This window comes from Rhinatrema bivittatum, chromosome 10, assembly GCF_901001135.1.
Source record: "Rhinatrema bivittatum chromosome 10, aRhiBiv1.1, whole genome shotgun sequence".
Lineage (NCBI taxonomy): Eukaryota > Metazoa > Chordata > Amphibia > Gymnophiona > Rhinatrematidae > Rhinatrema > Rhinatrema bivittatum.
This window is the reverse complement of record NC_042624.1, coordinates 104,811,974-104,829,830: the sequence shown is the minus strand read 5'-3', so window position 1 is coordinate 104,829,830 and position 17,857 is coordinate 104,811,974. Positions and strand designations below refer to the sequence as shown.

Genomic DNA, 17,857 nt, shown 5'->3' with positions numbered 1-17,857 from the left:
GGGCATAGGTGGTTTTCAGACAGGATTCTCCTGCTTTTGGTGCAGATATGCTAGACAAGTTGTACCTGATAACTTGCTGTCTTATTTTCCACTTTTTCATCACTCAGCCTAAGGTGGATTACTATAAAATGCAAAACAAGAAAATTAATAAAAATATAAAATACATATAACAACATAAAAATACAGTCAATATAATTTAACTTGTATTTTATTTATTTACTTTATTTTCTATACCGATGTTGGTATTTACCTTCATACCGGTTTGCATTGTTTTTGTAACTAAAAATCATAAAAATACAATAAAAATTTAAACCAATCAAATAAATATAAGTATAAAGCACTCTTAAAATTATATGAATGAATCAAATCATAAAATAAATGTTAGGAATTAGAAGAATAAATAATCACTTTAAAAACATACCAAATTACATAAAAATAATTAAAAGAAATCATCAAAATATAAAAATATGAGAATTACTGGCTGACTTCTAATTGGAATGCTTGTGCAAAAAGCCACATTTTTAGTGCTTTCTTAAACACTTTTACATCTTTCTGGAGCCTTAATTCTATGGGTAACATATTCCATTTAGACATGCAGATTTTGTTTGAAAATGGTCAAAAGCCAAGAATACACAAATTCAACACAGTAATCATTTTTTTATATTCCACTTTTAGTGACACTTCAAAGTGGATTATATTCCGTTATTGTATGTAGTTCTCTATCCTCAGAGGGTTTACAATCTTAAAACATATAAAACCAGGGTTTTTGGGGTTTTTTTTTTTAAAGCCAGACAAATCTCAATATGGTTTTTAAAGGAGAGTGGGGGTGCTAGGCTATGTGTTATGGTTATTTTATATGCAGGTTTTATTATATTTTTGCCATTTTTCAAAATGTTTTACTATTTCTTATTGCTACACTATAAACCACCCTGGGTTGGCCTTTTGAAGAAAGTGGTATAGAAATGTAAATTAAAATTTAATTCTACATAGTTTGGAAGAATAAATGCTAAAAGCTGTCCACATTACTGCTAGCTTTGCCCTGAACCCAATTAAGATTAATCGGACATTACTTAATTAAATGCACTAATAAAAGTGCAGTAATAAAAAGTTACTACATATTACAATTTCCATTCTTAAGATAATAGAGTTAAAACTTGATAGCATAAAATTAAAGCACTGTTCACCGTGCCTACAATATGGAAAACACATCTGACGCAAATAAGAGATCACGTGTTTTCCGTAGTGGGCCCAAAACTCTGGAATTCTCTACCCGAGACAATACGACTGATATCAGAAGGAAAGAGAATTAAATGTGAGCTAAAAAAACATGGTTATTAAAAAAAAAATGAATATAACCTAACTTTAAATTAGTAGAATGGAGAGTCTGCAATAATAATGGCAAAGACATTAATTAGTAACGAGAGGATAAAAGTATCTAATGACAATTCAATGACACTATGTAAATTACTGAAACTGATTTTCCAGCCTAATGTCCCAGATCTTTAGTGAAAGTACTAGAACTTCTCCGTAGACCTTTAGTGAAAAATGTACTAGAACATTTAAATTACTTCCAATTGTTTTGAGTTATTGTTTGTGTTGATCTATCATATGAATGTTACTTTTGTAAACAGTTGTGATCATCAATTGGAATGACGGTATATAAAATGTCTAAATAGATTAGACCTTACATAATTTAAATGCAGTAATAAAGAACAATTTCTTAGTTAAATTCCTAAACTTTAAGATAATTAGTTACTAGATTCTGGTCATTTTCAATAGCATAACATTGAAACACTCAAGAAATCCATGTAGACACATGGTTGTCATTTACTTTCTTTTTAATTCTTGTACAGGCGGCATTAATAGTAGGAGGTATTTGCAATCCAAATGATGTTAAGGCAGATATGAGGAACTATATAGTGCATGTGAGTGTATTTGGTAGGATAATTTAATTGGTAAATATGAATCAATTTTTGCATTTCAGCATAAATTTTACCTTGCAAAGATGAGTACTCTGTGGGGGGAGGGGGGAAAAAACTTAGTCTACCAATTATATATCATGATCATTTTGCCCGGTTAGTTTTGTAACTCATCCCAATGCAATCTAGTGCTCATTATTATACCCTTTTCTTTTAGATGGGTACTAAAAGCAAATAGCCTGCATCATAATTCTTATGATGATCTGGAGTTTACAGTATCACCAAACATCAAGCACTATACCCTCATCCAAGTGAACCAGTGGCCAATAATGTAAAGTAGGACCAAAGAAGCTGTACTTGAAATGGAGTCAGCCTACTTAGCTCCCACTCACAAAGATCTTCCCTTTATTTTCTTAAATCATGAATTTAGTAGGGTCATACACTAAATGTCCAAGACTTATCCCACTGGAATACATTTTTTAATATCTTTAATTTGGGTAGTCTTGCAAGCACTGGTTGTATGTACATTATATGTTTTCTTTCATTTTCGGTTGTCATTTGACTTTCAGATTTCTCTGAAAGATCCAAATATCCCCAAGTTTTTAGTGCAGTACATTCTCCTAATTAAATGGCCTTTTTCATTTGCATAGTTGAGTGAAATTGATCCTTTGGAGGGTAATTTTTATAATGGCATTTAAAGTACATGCAGACTTCAGCCCAAATTTTCAAAGCAGACTTATACAAATAAGTCTGCTTTGAAAATCCACAGGTTGTCCAGTAAATGTGTACACATGCAGAAAATTACACCTGCATTGCCTGTACTTTTTATGTGCATGCTTTTGAAAATCGAAGTTTACGTGCAAATGCTTTCTCCACACAAGCACAAGTTCTAGTGCAGGTAAGACCAAATAAGAGATAGGGTTTCATGTCAACTCTTGCATGTGCACATCCCTAACTTTCAAAGGATCATTTTGTGCATAAATCAAGGCTTTATGTGCATAAGCCATTTTTTGTTTGTTTATTTAAATGAAGCCCTGTATGTGCATTTCTAAAGAGATTGACTGGTAAAGCTTGTGATCTTTATTCATCTCTGCCTCATGGCTTTATATACTATCATTTTGTTGATTAGAAGAGAGAGTTCGCTTCAGTAAAAAGCAAAGTTTTCAAAAAGTAGTGGGAGACCTCCTTGCAGACTCTGCAGAACTAGCATGCATATGTTGGTGCAATTTTAATGTGGTGCTGGAGACTTTCAGATTGAGAAAGAACAGCAGTACCGTTGTCCAACAGCAAAATGCACTCTTAAAGGGCATACGTGATTACATCTATACAAAGGGGTTGAGTTGACCAAACTCCTAAGACGAGCTGAAAAGAAATGGAGACTAAAACCCACTCCACAGCTAAAAGACAGCTTCCAGACCATACTATACATATACAAAACTGATATAGACAAAGCCAAGTGCAATTATTACGCCGTCAAAATCCACAACCACCAATACAATCCAAGAACCCTATTTGCCTATGTCAACAACCTCACCCAACCAATCCAAAATTCACTCAGAACGGCCAATCAGACAAACACCAGCGACCACCTGGCCCAATTCTTCAATAACAAAATACTAAATCTAATAGCAAAAAACCCTAACCCAAACTAAAAGACTACAATCGAGACTACAACCAACCCACACATAGACAACAACAAATGGACTCACTTCGATCACGTTGCATCAACCGAAATTGAATCAATCATACAAAACATTAATCCTGCAGCTCATCCCATTGACCCAATTCCTATAAAATTTCTTAAACAAATACCGAACCACATAGCCAACCAATAGCAACCACAATCAACCTGTCACTTGACCAAGGCATCTTCCCTGAAAAACTAAAATGCACCATCATCAAACCTATACTCAAAAAAAAACCAAAAAAAAAAAACCTCATCTCGATGAAACTGATCTAGTAAACTTTAGATCAATATCGAACCTACCCTTCATAGCCAAGATACTCAAAAAAATTGTAAACCATCAATTCGTCGAACACTTGGAATCCCACAATATTCTCTTCCCCGCGCAACACTGCTTCAGGACTTCCCTCAGTACCAAAACACTACTACTCTCTCTGACACAATCCTTAAAGGACTCAACTGCAACACCTCCTACTTACTCATCCTCCTCGACATATCAGCTGCATTTGATACTGTCAACCACAAAACGTTAATACACAGACTAAAGGAAATTGGACTTCAAGACACAACGCTCAACTGGTTCAAATCCTACCTATCTAACAGGTCATACAAGGTCAAATTCAACGACACCGAATCCAAGCAAATCCCCCTCCCCCCATGGAGTCCCACAAGGCTCTTCCCTATCCTCCACATTATTCAACATCTACATGACACCACTATGCAAACTCCTCAACGAAACAGGACTGCTACATTACGTATATGCCGACGATGTACAAATCTTACTCCCAATCAAAGACTCCATCGAACACACCCTAGAGCAATGGAACGCACACCTATCATCTATAAAGCACCTACTATTACAACTATCCCTTACACTCAATCACACTAAAACTGAAATCCTATACATATCTAGCAAACCACCACCACCCTCCACACAACCTCTCCAAACCAAACACTCTCTACAGTCAAAAATCTTGGCATCATGCTTGACAATCAACTAAACTTCAAAAAACACATCAACAACCTACTAAAAGATGGATTTTACAAACTCCAAATCCTAAGAAAGCTCAAGCCACTGCTATACCCACAAGACTTTCGAACAGTTCTACAGGCTCTTCTCTTCTCAAAACTTGACTACTGCCATGCCCTACTACTGGGCCTCCCAGCCTTCACCCTCAAACCCATTCAACTACTCCAAAACGCTGCTGCCAGAGCCCTCACAAACAGCAAGAGATCAGACCACATCACACCTATCCTTTAAAGACCTACACTGGCTTCTAATCCCTCAGAGAATACAGTACAAAACCTTAACCATCATTCACAAAATTCTCCAACGACAAAACCAACTGGCTGCCCACCCCCCTTCTCCTCCATACTCCCTCACGGAATCTTCGCTCCTCAAACTCTGGACTCCTACAAACGCCCCCCCCCCCCAAGCCACTCAATGGATATATACAAGGGATCAAACTTTTTTTCGGTTGCCGGCCCCATCCTTTGGAACAAACTCCCCACAGAACTAAGAACAGATCCATCCACCCAATATTTCAAGAAAAATCTTAAGACATGGTTATTCCGCAAAGCTTTCCCAACAACACACCCGAACCAACCCCAAAACAGGCCCTAACCCTGCACCGCCCTCCACCACCAAACCAACAAATCTATCCATCCACACAATAGACTCTATGCTCCCCTGAACACATTTTCCTCTCCATCACAATCCGTTCAATATAAGTCCCTCATCACTGTCTTTGATACATATATCTAATGTTATTTATTGTTATTCTAATGTTAATTATTGTTCTGTTTTTACTCATCTTGTCTATTCCCTATCTAATGTTCATTTCTGTTATTCTAATGCTACTCTAATGCTAATTGTTACCCTATTTTTTTTTTTATTTTTTTTTTTATTTTGAATTTTCAAACATTACATGATAGCAATACACGCATATCAAGAGATTGGGATAAAGGTATACAAATATATTTATAAGAAAAAGGACATCAGATTCCTTCTGGAATATCTTTTTAAGTTTACACAAAAGAAATATGGAAAAAATTCTCAACTATAAATCATCCCTTTATAAGGAAATAAGGGAGAGAATCCTATTCATTGGGAGTAATTAAGGAAATCTCATTCTATGAAAAGTAAAAAGAGAGGCACAACAATATAATATTTCTAGATCCCAAAAACGGAAATTAGTTAGAGCTTTGTTTAGTTAAGGAATGCGTATCTAGAAATATTCTTAACTGAGACGGGTCAAGAAAAATATATCTCGTATGCTGTCCATTCCCCGATCAATACTGATTACTGCCACTACTAGCACTGTTTTTTACTCATGTTACCACTATAACTTAATATTACTTCTCTCTCATTGTTTTTGTACCTGACAAAAGGATATACCGTACCTTTCCTCTTTACCTTCAAGTTACATGTAAACCAATGTGATGTGTAAATTGAACATTGGTATATAAAAACAAACAAATACTTGAAACTTGCAAGCAGTCTTACCAGTTGTCAAGGTTTCAGCACCCCTTACTTAGCTTGTCCATTTGTACATCATTCTAAACATTTATGCTTCTATAACCATAAAATACCAATTATTAAAAAGTAAAAATACCGTAAATATGATAAATTTTTCATTCACTCATCTCATGCTTGGATCATTAAGAAAAGCTGTGTATATACTGGTTCTGAGGTCCTTAAGAATTCTCAGGAGGAAATTAGGCCCTGGTCTACTAAGCATTTTTCCCCCTGTAGACCCGGACTATGAGAAAAACTTTAGTAAATCGGGCCCTAAAACAACAATAGGGAAGTTTTGCAAGGGAATGTGTTTGTCCAATTCAACAATTTCCTTAGTTTTTCAGATTACAAGTAGTTCTGCTTTTCCACCATTGTTAACAAATGCAGGCTCTGACAGCTTGATATTTTTGGCAAAAACAAATCTTCCTGTTCATACCCTAGATCAGTCCAGATGCATGGAGTTTTGCCTCCTTTCCAGCAGATGGAGACAGAGAATGACATTTTCCTGATACTGCTCCTTAACATGCCATCTGCAGCCCCTCAGTATTTCTCTGTCTCCAGCAGATGGTAGAGGTGCAAAACCTGCAGTCTGAAGATTTATAAAAAGAAAAATAAGTTGATTGAAGACAAATTTTGCTCCTAGACATGTAAACTGCCTGGCAGGACCATCCCCCTGGGAGTGAAGACCAAGCCAGGGGGTTGGTGACCTTGAAGTGGCTTGGCCCAGTGTCTGTAGGGGACCGAAAGCAAGTGGTCTGGCTCCCATGTCTTTCCTCATTTGAAGCTCAGTTGTGGCAGTATAAAGGAAATATCCTTATTTATTTCTCCGCTTGCTGACTGGGTTCTCTTAAGCAGCCTGTCGCTTAAAAAAAGAAAAAAAGGAAAGGTACGCATGGCTCAGGAGAGCTGTAAGAGGGAGAAGGGGTCTTGTGGCAGCTGCAGCAATCCGCGGGTGAGAGTCAGGAGGCAGCGCGTGCAGCAGAGACTCATGGGTGGCCGCAATCCAGCATGGCAGAACCCACAGAGAAACACCTGCTGCACGTTGCCATGAGGTAAAGTTCTGGTATGATGCAGTCCTTTCTGACCCCACATAGAACTGCGCATGAATGTGCTGGACAAGGGGCCAGAGAAAGTAAACCCGCACAATGAATCTATGTTAAGAACATAAGAAATTGCCATACTGGGTCAGACCAAGGGACCATCAAGCCCAGCATTCTGTTTCCAACAGTGGCCAATCCAGGCTATAAGTATCTGGCACGTACCCAAACACTAAGAAGATCCCATGCTACTGATGCTAGTAATAGCAGTGCCTATTCCCTAACTCAGCTTGATTGATAGCAGTTAATGGATTTCTCCTCCAATAATTTATCCAAACAGTTTTTAAACCCAGCTACATTACTGCACTAATCACATCCTCTGGCAACAAATTCCAGAACTTAATTGTGCATTGAGTGAAAAAGAATTTTCTCCAATTTTAGTAAATAACAGATTCACATTTACCCAATCTAGACCTCTCATGATTTTAAAGACCTCTATCATATCCTCTCTCAGCCATCTCTTCTCCAAGCTGAACAACTCTAATCTCTTTAGCTTTTCCTCATAGGGGAGCTGTTCCATCCCCTTTATCATTTTGGTTGCCCTTCTCTGGTACCCTCTTCGCTAGGGTACCAGAGAAGGGCATAGAAGTTGTAGAAGAGAGACTAGTCCTCTTTTACAAAGAGTGGACCAAGATCACAACGAATGAGGGGATCCTGGAAGTGATAAGAGACGCATTAAGATTTGCTCATCCTGTTCAAGAGGCCTGTATGATTTCCTCTTGGGTATCCCATGTCAAAAGAGAGGTGGTTCGCACCACACTGGATCGATTGCAGCATATGGAAACGATAGCTGCTGTACCACCAAGGGAATGGGGAAGAGAGAGGAATTCCATCTATTTCGTAGGTCCCTTCTTCATTGGGAACAATCTGCCCATTCTAGATCTGAAAGAGGTGAATGTGGCTCTAAGGGTGCCGCAGTTTCGCATGGAAACCCTGCGATCAATGATAGTGGTGGGGGCATAAGGGATGGCTTCTGGCTTGTTGGATCTGACAGAAGCTACACTGTACATTCCTATCAAGGAGGAACATCAGAAATTCCTGTGATTCATGGTCCTGGGGGAACATTTTCAGTTTCGAACACTCCCATTTGAGCTAATGATGGCACCGCGGACCTTCACCAAAGTGATGGGAGGTGGTAACCGCAGCCTTGAGAAAGGAAAGTGTCTTAGTCCACCCTTATCTGGACAATTGGCTCATTCGAATTGAGGCTCAATGTCAACAGAGGGTGAAGTGGGTCATGCAGAAGCTACAGTCTCTGGGCTGGCAGCTGAACCTGGTAAAGAGCACTGTGGTTTCATTTCAATCCTTGGAGTATCTGGGAGCCCAGTTCGACACGAACGTGGGCAAGGTAGACAGAGTGATGAAGTTATAGACATTAAGTCTGTTGCAGATTGCAACTTTCGGTGCCCAGAGTATGGGATTATTTATGTCTTGGGTTCTGTGGCTTCTATACTAGAGCTAAGACCTTGGGCTTTCGCACGTATAAGATCATTTCAGAAGGCACTTTTGTCCCGCTGGAACCCACAGTCTGAGGTCTTCTAGCTCCTGCTTCAGGGAGAATCTAGGACCGGTCTCTTGTGGTGACTTTCTCAGGTCAATTTGAAGCGAGGAATGGATTTGGAACTCCTAGATTGAATGGTGGTGCCCACAGATGCCAGCATGAAGTGTTGGGGGGTCCATGTGTCAAGGGCCAACGGCACAGGGTCAATGGTTTATGGTGGAAACATTGAGGTCTATCAGTTGTTTAGAGACCAGGGCAGTTTGCATGGCTTTGTTCTCCTCTGGGAGTTTGGGTCCTATTGGGCAGTGTGACAACAGTGGCATACATTGATTGCCAAGAGGAAATCAAGTGTCTTCTGGTGTCTTAAGAGACTCAAATTTATTTTAGTAAAGTCTGTTTGATTTCAAAAGACAAATACAACAAAAACAGAATGACATTAACAATAATAGGTACACAAAGTACGGTAATGAAAAAACCTTTCAGCCTCTAGTGAATAACGTCTTCATCAAGTTACCCCACCCATCAATCCCAATTGCAGCTGAAAAATCATGATACCAAAAGAGAATTATCAGATTACAAATTCTACAAGACCAGGAATCTAGGTATGGTTTCCACTGTTCCAGGGTAGGCGTGACCTTATGTATCCATTGTACCAATATACATTTTTAATTTATATAACTGGCTTTACACAGATACAATAACAGATATTTATCAGCCATCTCATAACCATCAAAAATATGTAATAATCCTAGGGATGCATCTCGCGGCACATCCTTCCCAGTCCAGGTAGCGATATGTTGAAAAATTGAAGCCCAAAAACTTTTAATGATCACACATGCTTAGAAACAATGGAAAAAAGTGCCTTCTGATGCCCCACACTTCCAACGAGCAGGGTCCCAAGTAATACCAGCCTTGAATGTTTGGAATGGTGAAAAAAGTAAAGCCTATGCACCACTTTAAATTGCATTTCTCAAAGGTTAGCACTTTCTATTAATTATCCCAACTCCATCAGAGAGAATCGAATATCTTCTTCCAAAGCCATTCCCAAATCTCTTCTCCACTGTGCTGTTACAGAGGAGAGGGGTCCACTATCCAATAACCCATTAAACCCCTATATAATTTGGAAATTAACCCGGATTGAGAGGCGATATTAATAACTGCCCCCTCAAATTTCCCTGCTTTGAAAACCTCCTTATTGCCATGTAACAAAGATTCAACATAATGACATATCTGCAAATAGGCATAGAAATCCTTATCTAAGCCTTATTTGTCCTTTTAAAGTTTGAAATGTAGATATCCCACCTGTCTCAGAAATGAACCTTCATTGCAAGTCTTCAAAAAACACCTCAAAACATGGCTGTTCCTAAAAGCTTTCCCACCTGACACGTAACCTGCCCAAATGCAACTGCAACACACCACGCCCCCTACACAAGCATCTCGCGTCACCATCTTCCCTCCCTTGCACCACCTTCCTCCCACCTATCCCCCCCTCCTCCCCCCTTTCAACCCTCCCTGCTAACCTTAAATTATCCTCATCAACAAGTCATTTATGTACATGTTATATACTATATCAAATGTTCCATGTAATCCTGTTATTTCTGTTATAATTCGTCATATTTATTACAATGTTATAATTTATTATATTTATTACAATGTTATAATGTAAAATAGGGCTGTTACTACCCTATTCTTTTAGTTATCTGGAAACCGATGTGATATCTCGATCGAACGTCGGTATATAAAATAAAATAAATAAATAAATAGATTCCAATAGCAATTGACCGATTTTCCTAAGACCCACATCCTCCCTTTGCAAAAAATAACATGATCCAATCCCGGTGAAAAATCCCCATTCCCCTCTAAGTGACAGGAAAATCAAAACTGTGGGAGATGGTTTGTATTTCTCTCACCCATTTCCAGACCCGAAGAACAGATGTAAACAATGGATTAAGCCTTAACCCGCATGGAAGTACACGTTTTCTTCCATGCAAAAGATAATAAAACCTCTAGGATTATCATAACACCCCCATAACACCTAATTAAACACTGCTGTGTTCCCCAAGCCAGTCCCTAATCACATGTAAAAGACAAACCATATTAAAAACCCACAAATTTGGCAATTTGAGACCTTCTTTCCAAAATCCAAGTTGCAAGCTCGCCAGTTTTATTCGTGATATTTTTCCCATTTCAAATAAACTAAGAGTAACTTTATTATTAAAATACTGTATCGCGCACAGGAGAGTGGCCTGTGCGCGCGCTGGGAGAGCGGGCGCTCGCCCACTCCTGCATTTTTACTGTATCGGCCCGATAGCTGGTTAGGTTTCAAAGTTATCTGGTTGAATATCCCTGATAACTTACCTGGCTAGCCAGATAACTTATCAAAATTCTAAAAAAAACAAAAAACAAAATATACCTCTTAATGTGCAAGTTTTCTTTTTAAGTTATGTTTACTCTACTAGATCTTCAGGATCTTCATCTCTACTCTTCCCATGGGGGCATGTCTAGGCAAGGTCTGGCCTGTAGTGGTGGAAAACCTGCAAAACCAGTACTGATAGCTTGTTTGGGTGTGGTATGCATTTTAAAACGCTGCTATTGGAAATCTCACTTGGCTACTAAGGGAGAAATTGCAGCTTCCTCTTAGATTCCTAGGACTAGGCCATCCATAATAAATGCCCTACTAATTGGGTGTGTAGCTTGAATTGCTTTTATAGTAGAACAAACTTAAGAATTCTGAAATCCTAAATAAATAACATTTAATTTTTTTAAGCTATGATTTACAAATTTTTAGGATTAGTGGAAACTCCAGTGAAACATGCGTTGACTTGTTGCCACATACTTCTACCTGCATGCGGATATCCCATATATAGAATGGTCTGTCATTCTCCACTGGAGAGGTGTATTTAGTGGCACATGTACCTGATCAGACGCATACCCTGGGAAGCGTGCTGAACATACATGGGTCAGAATCACGAAAATGAGCACTCGTCAGTTTATTCCTTAGTGTTAAATTTGTGAGGAAGTCTCCCTTATGACTTTTTAGAACCTTCAGGCAACCACACAGAACTTCATTTGGATTATACATTTTCTTACTATGCCTGCTAGTTGGCCTATTTCACATGCTCCGCGCTATCCATGCGTTAGAAGTACACAATCAGCATTTTAGTTATTCCCTCTCTTGTTCGGTAAGGTGTAAGCCACATATCGACTTTCTGAATGCCTCCTTAACTCTTTGCCGGAGCACATCAGCTGCTTGTGCATGTTAGGGTACCAGTGGGCTGATACAGCAGTAGCCTTCATCCTTGCGCTCAAATGCCATGCCTGTCTTCTGATCCTCCTTACCCTGCTGCTGCTCCATTACAAATCTTCTGCTTTCACAGAGTTTGTCTGACTTCCAGACTTGACAGGTAATGTTTTTCGGAAGATACTGTGTAACACCGACACATTTCTCCTGGATTAATTTGGCAATGCATATCCAGCAGTCTTTCTTTACAGTCTCTCTGCTTATTCTGCATCACTCTCTCTTTAGAGATTTATAGCTCTCCCTCCATCCTCTTTTCTTATATTCACACATGGTGAGAGTTTGCTTTGCTTTTCTTAAAGAAATTGACTAAGGATCTTCATTTGTTGCACTTGGTTTCTTTTGTCTGGAATGTGTGTGCACATATCGAATGCATAATAATGGGGAGACAGAGGTTGAATTAGAGCAAATTTAGAAACTTGTGCTACTTCAGCCCTGTTAGTTGTCTTTTGTTCAAAATGAAATGTTGTAGATGCTGCAGTTTGACCATTCAGAGTACTTCTTCACATTGTGCCATTAAGAATGTGATGATATTTTTGCCTTTCTAGCTGCAGACCTTCAATACTGATGCACCGTGCAAAACTATCCAGGACCTCAGCAGTGGAGTAGCCATGGCACAGACACTTCACAAACTGTAAGTTGATCTTGAATTGAAAAAGGAGAACGGTGGTGGTTTATTTGGGTTTGGTTTTTTTTTTTGGTTTTGTTTCAGACTTCATATCATCTTTTAAAAAAGAGCAATCCACATCCAAAACATTCTTTGAGCCCAATGATGGTGCCAGGCAAAATGGTAGAAGTTATTCTTATACCCCAAACTACTGGCTATATGGATAGAAGAGGCTTAATGGGGAAGCGTCAACATGGTTTTAGCAAAAGGAAGTCTTGCCTTACCAATCTTTCAGTTTGTTTTTTTTTAAACTGTAAACAAATTTGGATAAAGATGAACTAGTTGCTTTGGTATATTGAGATTTTCAGAAGGCATGTGACAGTCTCTCGGGGCTCATCGGGATACTAAAACATCATAGGATAGAAAGCAGTGTCCTTTTTGTGACTTGCTAACTGGTTAAAAGACAGGAAACAGAGGTAGGACTATGTGGTAAGCTTTCCAAATGGAGAAAGGACAGTAGTGGAATATCCAGAGATCTATACTGGGACCTGTGCTGTTTAATATATTCATTAATGATCTGGAAAAGGGAGCAGCAAGTGAGGTGATCAGATTTACATATGAGACACAGTTCTTCAGAATTATTATTTCCTGTTGATAAGCAGAGCCGAATTGACGATGATCTAGGGGGTGATGTCATCCAGTACTGCATGGAACAGTCTCTTATACCTAGTAGAGCTTTGAGCTATACTGAGCATGTGCGGGAGTTGCCTCAGAGTCTCCTCAGTCTGTTTTTCAGCAGCAGCAGATTTTGAGGAATTATACAAGGAACTGGGTTTCTGAATAGTAGATGAAATCTAACGTGGAAAAGTGCAAAATGATGCACAAAGGGAAGATAATTTCTGCAGTAGCAGTCAAAAAAAGCAAATATAAATTTAGGAATTATGTGGAGAGGAATGGGGAATAAAACAGAAAATATCATAATGCTTCTGTATCGATCCATGGTGCAACCTCATCTTGAGTATTGTGTGTCATTCTGTTCACCCCATTTCAAAGAAACATAAGAAGTAGAAGCAGTACAGAGGAGGGAAACAAATGATAAAGGGGCTGGAAAGGCTCCCTTATGAAGAAAAGCTCAAAGGGCTAGGGATCTTCAGTTTGGAAACAGACACAGCTGAGAAGGAACATGATAGAAATTTATTAAATCATTAGTGGGGTGAAACGGATGAATGGGTGGGGATTATTTACCCTTCAAATAATACTAAAACAAGGGGATGTCCCATGAAACTAACAACCAACAGATTTAAAACAAATCAAGTATTTTTTTTCATTGAGTGCACAGTCTCTGTGGAATCATTTCCCAGGGGATGTGGTCAAGGTTACTAGCGTAGCTGGGTTTAACAGTGGTTTCAACAAGTTCCTGGAGTTAAAATTCATAAATCATTATTAGCCAGTTAGCAATTGCTTTCTCTAATCTACCTCTGCAAGCAAGCAATAAGAAGTAGATCCACTACTTGGGATCTATGCATACTTGTGACGCAAACTGGCCACTGTTGAAGAGAGGATGGTGGGCTCAAGAGTCCTTAATCTGACCTAGTATGCCATATGTTATATTACATTTCAATTCTCAGAAGTACCAATTACCTCTTAATTTAAAGGCATTTGAACATTGAAATCTCATAATCGGGCCGATACAGTAAAAATCGTTCGTGCAATAAAGTAAATAAATTTAAATTAGGCCCGGCGGTAAAAAGAGGAGCTAGGGACACCAGCGCGTCCCTAGCGTCTCTTTTCGGACAGGAGCGGTGGCTGTCAGTGGGTTTGACAGCCGACGCTCAATTTTGCCAGCGTCTGTTCTCGAGCCCGCTGACAGCCACGGGTTCGGAAACCGGACGCCGGCAAAATTGAGCGTCCGGTTTTCAACCCGCGGGCCAATTTCAATTTTTTTTTTTTTTTTTTTTTACTTTTTTAAACTTTCGGGACCTCCAACTTAATATCCGACTTACACGCGTATATGGCCATATGGATATCTTCTGCAGCATTTTATAACCTGCGTGTATCGGGAATACGCTTTTGTCCACCACCCAACCCGTGTGCGTAGGTTTGGTTACACACAAATACCTGCAATGCATTGAAAGTGTGTACTTTTTCTATCTATTTTATAAACATATGTGCATATATTTTACATGCGAAAATAAATATAACTTGCTCGCGTAAAACCCAGATTTATACGAGGAAGTTGGTGTATGTTAAAACATGCGTGTATGTGAAATTGCTAGCTTGCCAGTACCTCCACCAGTTTACCTAGTCCTCCAAGTCAAGATCTTCCTAGACCTTGACCCTGAACTCCCACCTCCCCGCCCATCCAGTTCAACCAGTTCTCCCACCCAACCAATAACAGATGGGTCTGTTTAATCAATTGCTTTAGATAATTAGCAGGTGTAAAATTGTGAGAATGATTACCAAGTGCATTCGCTTAAGTCTCTTATAAAATAGCAATTTACGCATAAAACTCTTGTCCCTTCCCCAGAACATCCCTAGACTGCCCTGTTTTAGCACAGGTAAACTGAAAATATGTGCATACTTTTTATGTTTATGAAATAGCATGTACACAAATATATGCTACTTACAAAGCTCTATACCAGTTTTGCATGTGTAACTCTTTGAAAATTCACCCTTAAGGGTTCATTCCTGTGCCTCATTGCATCACTGCAAAATTTTCTATAAAACTGACAACTTATATAACTTTTTTTTTATTTTTGTGGTGGTGTAAAACTAAGAACCTGAACAAATATGACTCGATTTTTTTTCCCCTCCTCGCCTTAAGTTCCCAATTATAACTTTAATGTATTTTTATTCTTACTGTACTAATATCAAGTCATGTTGTTTTATTGTAAATTTTACTTTAATATGTACATTTTATTTTGTTAGTTTTATTGTAATTTTATTACTGTCGTAAACCGTTATGATGGCTACACTGAATGACGATGTATAAAATCAGTAAATAAATATTTTACAATGATAAATCACATCAAAAGCCACATACTTTAAAAAAAAAACAAAACCCAAAACACATTAACAGGGTGATTCACTAAATTGCAATAATGTGTGTTAACAGTGAACAGAAATAGTAGTTGTGTAACATGGTAGTGCATTTTATTCTGTTGTCTTTTATGACAATTGCATCGTAATTTAAGTAATTACCTGTTACTTTACTTGCATTAACTTTACATTTTACTTAGATAAGGGCCTATTGATTAAATTGTGTTGAATGCATGCAGTGTCATCTTTTTTTCATGCTAACATCTAATGGCTTTGCATTTCATTAAAGCGCTGCAGCACTGTGCATTAATGCATGTTACTGCATGCCTTTAATGAAAATAACGAAGTGCACCTCTAGAGCTATAGTTAAAGTTTACTGCTAATAATGACATTTAATGCTGATTTTTGTGATGAACACGATCTGCATTAAATTTAAATGAGCTGAGGAGCATAATGTTATGTATTAATCATCTCATTTAAATTTCAACACACACATCTATGTTAATTTGAAAAAAAAATCTGTCTTAACGCACGTTATGCGCTAGCCCAGGCATGGAATTTGATATGCTATGCGCCCAGTTCTGTATTGTGTTCTGCTTCGCAGTATTTGACTGTACCTTTTATTAAATGTTGCTCTTACGGCTACTACTAGGACTAGGGTGTTTCCAGTTCTGGGCCCAGAGCTGTGGAATGCTTTACCATGTGAGCTAGGTGGCAACAGTGATTATGTGAGTCAGAGAAAAAAAAAAAAGTAAAAACATTGATTGTTTATGGAAGCTTTTAATTGATGAGATGTCTTAAATTAAAACAAGTTATAAACATTTCTACTTTTGTAATCCGCATTGATATAAATAAATTAAATGGGAGACACATTAATGCCATATAGTAAATAGGCCCCTAGATGTGAACCAACAGAAATCCATTTATGAAATGAGCATCTGTTATGCAAAGCCACATTTTGTAGTGTCTCTTTTTTTTGGGTGGGGGGGAATGATAGTGCTTTTGGAAAACAGGTGTGTGATTTTGTGAGGTGGCATTTCAAATTTTTGAAGGACTGTTCGTAACAGCTTAACAAGGACATATTTTTGTTTGCTTTTCTGGTGCAGAATTCTGAGTGTTTTTATCTGTAGATTAATTTCTTTAAGATTTAATAACGTGAATTTAAAGATGCATTGTATTTTTTTCTGTTTAAATGCAATTGCTATTTAAAATACAAATAAACATGGGTTTTGGTAACAAAGGACGTTAGCATTTTTGGTTCTCTCCTGGAGGTACTTTGTAAATTTTTTCAGAACTCATTCCCAAGAGAAGCTTTTCTTGATTTTATTTACCTACCCTCAATTTAAGGAAATGTTTTCCCTTAAATACCTTCAACAGCATCTGGGTTTTCAACATGCAGATTATCTAGCCTTTTGCGAAGTAGCAAGCTTTATCGGAAGCCATTTCAAACTCCAGGTTCAGCATTATAAGGCAGGGCCCTTTCAAAGACATTCATTTGTATAGGGGGTGTAGACAATCCTTGTCTAATTTATATACATTTCTGCATTCAGTGACTAGGTATAATAATTTTTACAATCCTGGCAGAGGTATGGAACACTTTTTAAAACATCTCTGTAAGATGACTATTTGTAAGATGGTTTAAATTGGATACATAAAAGTATTCTCTCAGTAGTATGAGGGAACAATATCTCAGGGTTCTACATAGGTTGGTTATATCGCCGTATAGGGCTTCTCAGATGAAACTTATAGACAATCCTGCTTACTTGAAGTGCCCAGAAGTAACTGTGACATTAAGCCATGGTCTGTGGAAATGTCCCCCCATTCAGAGCTTTTGGGGTCAGGTCATACATTTTTTGGCAGGGGTGGTGGAGGACCTCTGTACCATTTGTCACCTGAATTATGGGTTCTGGGAGTGTTCAATGATTCAAATTTAGAACAAGTAATATTGATATTTTTTTGGAAAAGGGTTTCAGCATGGCTAAAAATGTATATTTAGTCCAGTGGATCTCATCTGATGGCCCATCCTTAGCTGTTTTGGCTTGCAGAAGTGTCTGACCTTTTAAATCTGAACTTAAAAGCTTTGCCTTTTTAAGAAGAAGTCTACCTCCTTCCATTGGATTTGGGGTGCTTACATAAAGACTCTACCTTCACATCTTCAAGGGAAATATTCTACACTCAGTGGTTGACAGTGAGT

At 38.2% G+C, this 17,857-nt stretch overlaps 1 protein-coding gene across 1 annotated transcript in view; it reads left to right on the top strand.

The window, feature by feature from the left end:
* Window positions 1-17,857, top strand: part of HOOK1 (hook microtubule tethering protein 1) — an 81,322-nt gene that overhangs the window by 1,090 nt on the left and 62,375 nt on the right. Inside the window, exon 2 of the mRNA XM_029617982.1 lies at window positions 12,566-12,651. Coding sequence (XP_029473842.1) covers window positions 12,566-12,651 — 86 coding nt within the window. The remainder of the gene's footprint in view (window positions 1-12,565; window positions 12,652-17,857) is intronic.